The 8,192-nt window shown below is 40.7% G+C and overlaps 1 protein-coding gene across 2 annotated transcripts in view; it reads left to right on the top strand.

Annotated features, from left to right (window-relative positions):
- Positions 1-2,621: 2,621 nt before the first annotated feature.
- LOC106952769 (tensin-2-like) overlaps positions 2,622-8,192 on the top strand; it is a 37,929-nt gene continuing 32,358 nt past the window's right edge. For both annotated transcript variants that reach the window (XM_015041103.1, XM_015041102.1), the window contains exon 1: positions 2,622-2,974. In XM_015041103.1, coding sequence (XP_014896589.1) covers positions 2,858-2,974 — 117 coding nt within the window. In that variant the 5' untranslated portion in view covers positions 2,622-2,857. The remainder of the gene's footprint in view (positions 2,975-8,192) is intronic.

The following is an 8,192-nucleotide window of genomic DNA, read 5'->3' as shown; positions in this document are numbered from 1 at the left end:
TGGGGTTTGTTAGGAGTGGCAAATAAAAGAGGGAAGGAAAAATTTGGGCCCCCCCCCCCCCCCCCCCCAAAAAAAAAAAAAAAATTATATATATATATATATATATATATATATATATATAAAAAATAGTGTTGCAATCAAGACCACCTATCATGACCTTGAAGGAGATCTTAAGTCCTCCTTCTCATTTGGGTGCCACAATTTGTAGACAAATGCATCTATATAAAATATGTTAGTATTGTGAAAGGTTCTACATTATTTATCATTTCGGTTCTACATTATTTATCATTTCCGAAAGTGAAACTTATTCTGTAAATTTCCTACATATTTTAGCGTATTTGTATAATTTTGATTATTACGTTCCACAGATACAAACCCCCCAAAATTAAACGTTTCAGGACATTTGAATATTAAGTTCTCCCTCCAGTTCCTTGGATCTCATCCTCCTCTACACCTATGGGCACAAATCCACAGTACTTCAAAAAAATAAAAATAAAAAAATGTGGCGATCATTTGCATTTGGCCCTTCTTGCCACCCTTAAATAAAAGACAACAGGCAATTTATTTTAAAAGTCACCCAATTAAAATAATGAAATAATTGTGAAATTAAGTCTCCGATATTGAATGCAGCTGTTCTATGGAGCCCTCAGAGAACATTAAAGAACAAACGGCATCGTGAGGACTGGCATAGCCAACGGGCCAAGGAAGGAAGTTGTGAAATTTAAAGCGGTGCTGGCTTAGAAAACAAAATCCAAAGCTTTGAACACTGTTTCAACTCGCCTGGCAGTTCCAGGAGGGAGAACAATAATGAGAGAAGCGGCCAAGAGGCCCATGGTAACTCTGGAGGAGCTGCAAAGATCCACAGCTCAGGTAGGAGAAACTGTTGAAATCAGTGTTGAATGAAAGCTGCCAGATGAGTCCAAAATGTGACTTTTGTTTTGTCAACATGCCAAATACAAACGCGTCTTAAACTGACATGATGAACAGAATTGCCTTTCTTTCACTTCAAAATGATGTATCTGAACAGCACTTTGTTGCTCCACCATAGAATAAAATAGAAGTTTGTAGTTCAAAGTGTAAAAAAAATGTGAGAGAGAGAGAGAGAGAGAGCATGTAGTGCAATCATTAAATAGAGGGAAACATCATCTGCAACTAGTTTATGTTTGACCAAGACAGGTTTCCAAATTCTACACATTTACTGTACATTTGTGATGGTAGGATAAGATGCTTCCCACCCAGCAGCCTGTTAGCATATAGATGGCGCGCATTGATTTATAGCGCCGTAACGATGCCAATCTGAGCTTTGGCTATTTCTTCTTCTCTTCCCCTGACCATGTTGCTCACAGGGCATGGTGGCAGGATAAACTCAGGTCTTCCATCATTCTTGCTTTTCACATTTCCAGTTGTTTGAACTTTGAATCCCTTTATATTTCCTGACCTATGAAGATTAAAATGCATCCTAACTAGTTGCACGTCTTACTGTCTTTCTCATTTTGAAAAGTGTCCGGTCATGCATTATGAAGAAAAAGTTTCAGAAGGAATTTGTAGCGGTACCGTCGATCATAGGACTAGTGGATTAATTGCAAGTTGGATGGATTTCATTTTCTTTAGTTTTTTTTTTTTTTTTTTCGCACTTCCCAATCAGGCCAGCCAATAAATGTGTGCATTCTGACTCTGCTCACATCAGATCAGAAATACAAGAAGCATTCCTCAGCTTAAAACCCTCACAAACACATGTTGATAGTTTCCAGCCCGAAATAGCCCTCAACCATTGGATCTGTCTCAGTTTTCAACCAAAGACCGCTTTGTACGATCTGACTGGGGGCTAAGAACATGGCTGTAGAAAGAGCTTATTGTTGGAGGGTGTTTTTTTTTTTTTTTTTTAAAACCTCGCAACCCTAAAACCTCTGACTTACAGCAGTATTTTGTCTGGGGAACCCACTTTGAGGAAATACGGTTCTGTGCGAGTCCCAGAGTTCGGAGGAATTCATCCAGCCAGGGGAACGCAGATCTTCGGTTTAAGCACAGAGCCTGCCATTGTTTTCATTTCACAGGAGAGAAGCAGAAGGAATAAAAATGCATTAAAGTTGGTATCATGCGCTCCATCAAGCACGGTGGTCAAGTTAATTACATGTAGAGCATTTGCAGACTCATTAAAAATGGAAAAGTGGAAGGAAAAGGAGAAATATTGCCTCTGAAGAACCTAACAGGTTCAATCTATGAGCTGAAGCTCCGCAGCGAGAAGGTCTGTCTGAACGCTTCCCCATGAGGAAGAAGAACATGAGAGGGCCTGACGTGAAGCCAGAAAAAAAGGAAGAATCTGACCTCTACAAGACAACACAGCTGCCGCTTCTCCCCTGTGGAGGGGCAGCAAGATGGAGCGAGATGGGCGAGAACCAAAAAGGTCCGACAGCATGAAGAGAGGGGGGCATTTTAGAGTTTTGGGCGACCCAAGAAGGAGGCGCCGTTGAGTGGAAAGCAGAGAGGGGGGAGAGAGATGGTGACTGTGAGCTTTCAGGGTGAGGATAGCTGGAGAATGCAGGAGGAGGAGGAGGAGGTAGAGAGGAGGGTCAACTCTCAGTGACACTTCTGTCAGGGGGAGAGGGGTTGTAAGAGGAGAGTCCGGGGGAGCTGGAAGTCATCTGGGGTTGATTTCAAGGCAGGACAAGCTGTCAGAGCTCAGGGGCAGAGGTGTGAAGAGGGAGAGAAGGAAAATGTGGGAGAAGAGGAAAACAAACATGAGGCGGTGAGAGAAGGATAAATCCAGAGCTGGCCGGACCGTGGTGCTGGCGCGAAAGGAGTGGATAAGGGTAGAGAAAATCAAAGGCACAAGGGGGAAGAGTTGAAAACTGGAAGCATGGGGTGCATGCACAGCAGCGGCAGGATGAAAGAAGACGGCCCGGGTACAGATACAGGAGGAATCCCCGTGAAGGCGGACCCTGAGGTGCATCCTGGGATCGTTCAGCTTTCACAGGTACATCATGAACCACCGGCTTTTTTTTTTCTTTTTTTTTACTGCAAACATAAGAACGTTTTGGCTTTTTATCGTGCAGTTTCCCGAGTTCGCTAAATGAAAAAGTGCATGTCGAGCTTGACTGAGATCAGTCGGTGAATATTGTGAAGCTGATGACGCCTTGGGAGAACAAGGCGGTCGGTCGCATGTGAAGTCGTCTGGCTTGAGCGGATTTCAGCTGAAACTTAATTGCTACACGTCGCTGATCACACACATCAGTCACGGCCAAAAAAATGCAAACCGTTCTCAGGATGTCTCGAAAGTAGAGTCGGTGCAGTTCATTATCCTGCTCTGTGGAGCTCCCTCTTCATGTTTTCAGCCTCTCCCTCTGTTTATTCAATGCACTAATGCCTTTCTATTAATGACTTATAAGGTGATTAGAGCTTGATCCTTAACTTGTGTATTGACAACTTATTCCTCATGATAGTGAAGGGTACAGTGGAGGGTACAAAGACAACCTTTGTCAAGGCAATATGAATTAATGGTTAGTAACTTAAGCAATTAACACTTTGTAAAGTATTAAGGCAGTTATAAACTCTTAAGGCATTTATGAAAGCACCAGTCACTTTTAGCTACTCTAACAGCCTTTCAATAATGAACTATGTCGCTTTAATAAAGGTTTACAAAAACCACTTACAGCTTTAGATCTACTAGTTGCTCACAGGTAGAGTCTTCTGTAAAGGCACCAATGAGGCTGACACTTTAAAATAAACAATTATGTCATTAATTAAGGTGGTAACACTTTATAAGCTATTAAAAGGTAAGAGGTGTATAATGTAGCAACCTGCTAAATAATAGTCTATACCTCTCTATTAAAAGATTATAAGGTTTACATCTTCATCCGTCTCTGGTTTACCAAATATTTATTGGTGGTTTATATGGGAAGAGTTCATGCAACATGAATAACACTATCCTTACAGCTGGTTTGTAAGTAACAATTAATTAAGTGGTTAATACTGTATAAACCAATAATGAGTAATTGCCCAGGGAGATGACAGTCTTTTCACACAGTGATGAAAAACAATTTCTGTTATTATTATTATTATTATTATTATTATTATTATTATTTCTGTCTCACCTGTAACTCCAATAGTAATGGTGTATTACAGCTTTATTAATAGCTGATTTATTAAATAATTACTAGTCGCTTACAAGGGGGGGCTGTATTGTAAAGTTGTTGTCATATCTAATAAGCCTGCGACAAAAATTCACACAGCAGCTGATTCACTTGTTTAACGGTTAACGATGTCTCTGGAGGCTCCAGGATGGAGAGGAAGTAGTATTAATTACTGCCTGGATTTGACTCACCGCCTTCCTGTCTGCTGGGTTCTATTTAGGAGCGTGCGTGGACTTGGACCGAGCACTTTGAACTTTTATAGAATCGGAAAGAAGTGTTGCCCGCTGATGCGACCGTCAAGGCTACGCGCCAGGATTTGTTTGTTGCCCACAAGGCGGAGTGAAATGGCACCGTGGCTCACCGGGAAGTCAGCAGCAGCAGCAACAGCAGCAGTGGAGTCTTATGCTCTCTTTTTGAAAAATACCTTTTAATTTGTTGATAAGAATGACGTCGGTGTTTTGGGAAAACTTGAGATCCAACAGCACGGAATACAATTCGTTCTCCACATTAAATTTATAGCGGCACACGTCAAAACAAGCACCTCACAGAGGGCTCAAATAAAGCCTGTAGAAGAGTCAGAATCTCATCCATTTCACTACATGTAAGTTTAATGTGTTGTTAAAAGAAGCCAAAGTATTGCATCAAGCCTTCCTTCCTTCCTTTCCACCCCCCACGTGTGGTTTCAAGTCTCTCAGCTGCCCGGATCACTTGTGTGTATGGATGTGTTTGCACCATGCCAAATTATGAAAGCATATTCCCTGCTGGATGGGTGGACTTAGAGGCAGCGGATAGAAACGAAGTACCTCATATTGGCCGAGGACGGTTTTGAAGTGTCTGTTCCTCTCCTTTGCTCTCACGCACACACGCTTCATTCCTGCACCTATTTTCAGCTTTTTTCACGGCTGTTTAGAGGTGGCGGCCCCGACTCATGCAGGTTATAAATACCCACCCAGAACTGGAGCGTACCCCCCAGCTTACCACCTGCTCCTGTCTCTTCCTGAGTGGATAGCCAGTGTATTATATGTGTGTGTGTGTGTGTGTGTGTGAGTGTGTGTATGTAGGGTTGTGACTCCTAGTCTCCAGCGTGTCATCGCTTGTGAGGTGGCAATTGAAAAAAGGCAATGCGACATTTAGTGGCAGGGAAGGGGTGTTACTGTACACAGTCCATTCACAGAGAGCGATGTCCTGGACAGATTTTAGTTTAACTGCAGGACAAACTGGGTGACGTTTTTCCACTTTATAACTTTCAACACAGATGAGTTACTATAAAAGCAACTGTTGCTGTTTTCCTGAAATAATAAAAAGAGACCATGCAACTGTCACGGTCATAAAGAAATCCATTATGGTGTTGATTGTTGGCAACTCTCTCTGGATCTGCAGGCTGGATGTGGAGGCGCTTCAGGCTCTCGTTAGTGGTCAGAGATAGTTGGGGAATGACATAAACGTTGGCTGCAAAAAAAGACATGGGGTGGGGTTCTTTTATGCTGCAATGCAACGCTGGAACTCTGCTGATACTCGTGAGATCTTCCGGAGACTCGATGTCCGCTCAGGCCAGAGATCATCTTGTGCTGGTAGCAAAGAGAAGAGCAGACGAGAACTCGCAAACATTTCTACTATGTTTCAGAACAACGTCAGACGGAAACACGCATCGCGGTTTTAATCTGGCAGTGTCATTAGTTTGCAGCTTTTCAACTGCCTTCTTGTTTGTCGTCGGTTTTAGTGCGGCATGAGTGCAAAGAAGATGCAGTTTGATTGATTTACAGTTTGCTGAAGTATTCCCGCCGCTTCACCTCTCTTTCCCTGCTCAAGAAAAGCCTCCACAAAGCATGATGCTGCCACCAGCATGAGATGGGGTAGAGTGTTTAAGATGACGTGCAGACAGTGTTAGTTTCGACCATGCAAAGCGATTTTCATGTAGACTACAAAGTTCGGTTCATGTCTTATCTTATGACAAGAGCACATTGTTCCAGATATTTGCCCAGTTTGTCAGATGGCTTGTGGTAAACGGCATACAAGACTTCTCGTGGCTTTCTTTCAATAAGAGCCTTATGAAGGAAGGAGCCTTTTCCATAAAGTTCAGATTTGTAGGGTGAATAACCAGATTCTCCAACCAGAGTTACGACGGGTCTCATAAGTTGTTCTTTGATCAGGGACTTGGATTACTAATTATGTAACTTTTCAAGGCAACTGGTTCAGCCAGATGTTATTTTAGGGGGATTTGATTAGAAGAGTCACTGAAGTTTTTGATTGCAATATCACAGAATCTGAAGTTCTTTTGTAGGAGGGTAATCCTTTGTAAGGATTTAGCTATGTCTTAAAATGTGACCTAATTTAGCATCTGTTGATTTTTATTATCAAGTGTTTTTTTATTATTATTATTATTATTATTATTATTATTATTATTATTATTATTGTTGACCAGAAAAAAACTTTGCTTAAAGCCTCCTTCAGCCTATCTTTTCAAAATAAACTAGATTAATCTGGTCTGACAGATAAAAATCCACTTTGTCAAAGACAAACACCATTAATTGCTATCAGGTGCCCTGAAGCAGGGAAACGTATAAAACATGCAGGGCAGCATGCCTTTAGGGTCGAAAAACATTGAATTATAGTGTGAGGATGTAATCATAATTTTTAGCTGCACTACAACAATTTGTCCACCAGGAGACGCTCTTGGCTCATCTTCAGCTGTGACTCATAAATCCTCTATTTGTGCCACAGTAGCTGAGTTAGAAAGTTGTAAAGGAAAGGGCTTCTCCAAAATAGAAATAAGTGAAGACATTTTTAATTTAAATGCAAGGAATAATTTGCATCTAATCAAAGTTTGCTGCCTCCAACAATATACTGTACATTATTGCTGAGACATAAGGCTCATTAGACTTTTTTTTGTGCTGATTTTGTTCTTGTTAAACTGAACTGCTATCTTTAGCTAAATTATAAGAAAAAGAAAATAATAAATATATAGAAAAATACATGTTTGTCACCTGGTTGAAAGTTATATTCACTGTTCAAAAATACTTTTTCTTTGCATTATTAAATCTGATTAAATTTTTTCCGGTTTAGGTCAGCCAGGGTTGCCAAAAATAATTTTAATATATCAAATAGCAGAATTAAGAATAAATATTTTATACACTTTTGCACCAGTCCTCCTATACAAGAAAACACACAAAACATGATAATGCCACCCTCATACTTCATAGTGAGATTGGGGTTTTAAAGAATTATAGTTTGCCCCCTTTTCACCCTAAATGTAACAATGGCCAAACACTCTTTTCATTTAATTTAATTACAAGTCTCCAAAGGTCTGTTTCACTGTCTTATTTATTTATTTATTTATTTAGTTTGTAAGTTTACTTTATAGGGACATATACACAGTGACATAGACAAGCTGAGTGAAACATTACGGAGCTAAAAATGTTTTAAAATGCTCCAGAGAATACAGCTGCGTGGTCGAAATTATTGAAACCTTTCACGGTTTTTGACTCTACACACAGCGCCTGTAGCGGCCTCTAGTGGAGATTAAGAGTTACCGCAGTTCAGCACTATTAGCTAAACTTGGCATCTTTTATTTGAACAGTTAAAGAAATAAAATATTAAGAAAGTATGCTGCACACACGAGAAAAGCAACTGGTTTACTACTAAACAGTGGCAGTAAATTAATGAAGAACTGAGGTGAGTTGTACACTCAATAGATAGGTTTGTTAGACTGTAGTAAAGCAGTAATTTTACACACTTGCTTACTGTAGAACAGTGTACAGCGTTTGCTGCTCTGAGCCTCTCCCACTCCGCCGTACATGCCACCATTTAGCATGGCACAACCCCACCTTCCTCCAGATTTTCCCTGGCCCCTCCTCTGTGCCTGGAAAATTGTAAAGGTTTAATGTGCCTCACATGCTGACAAATGGCTTTACTCTGGTGGTTTAGAACACAACCTTATATAAACACCATCCCACTTCTTTTCAACAGGAAAGGTGGTTATTTGAAGAAAAAAAAAGTTGAGGGTTATGACTCAGTGCCTTTAAGCTTTCCAGTTCATATTCCATGTGTGGATTGATATATATA

The sequence above is a fragment of the Poecilia latipinna genome, unplaced genomic scaffold (assembly GCF_001443285.1).
Source record: "Poecilia latipinna isolate Pla-1442-1.1 unplaced genomic scaffold, P_latipinna-1.0 Scaffold538, whole genome shotgun sequence".
Classification (NCBI taxonomy): domain Eukaryota; kingdom Metazoa; phylum Chordata; class Actinopteri; order Cyprinodontiformes; family Poeciliidae; genus Poecilia; species Poecilia latipinna.
The sequence above is the reverse complement of the archived record's forward strand: the minus strand, read 5'-3'. Positions and strand labels throughout refer to the sequence as shown.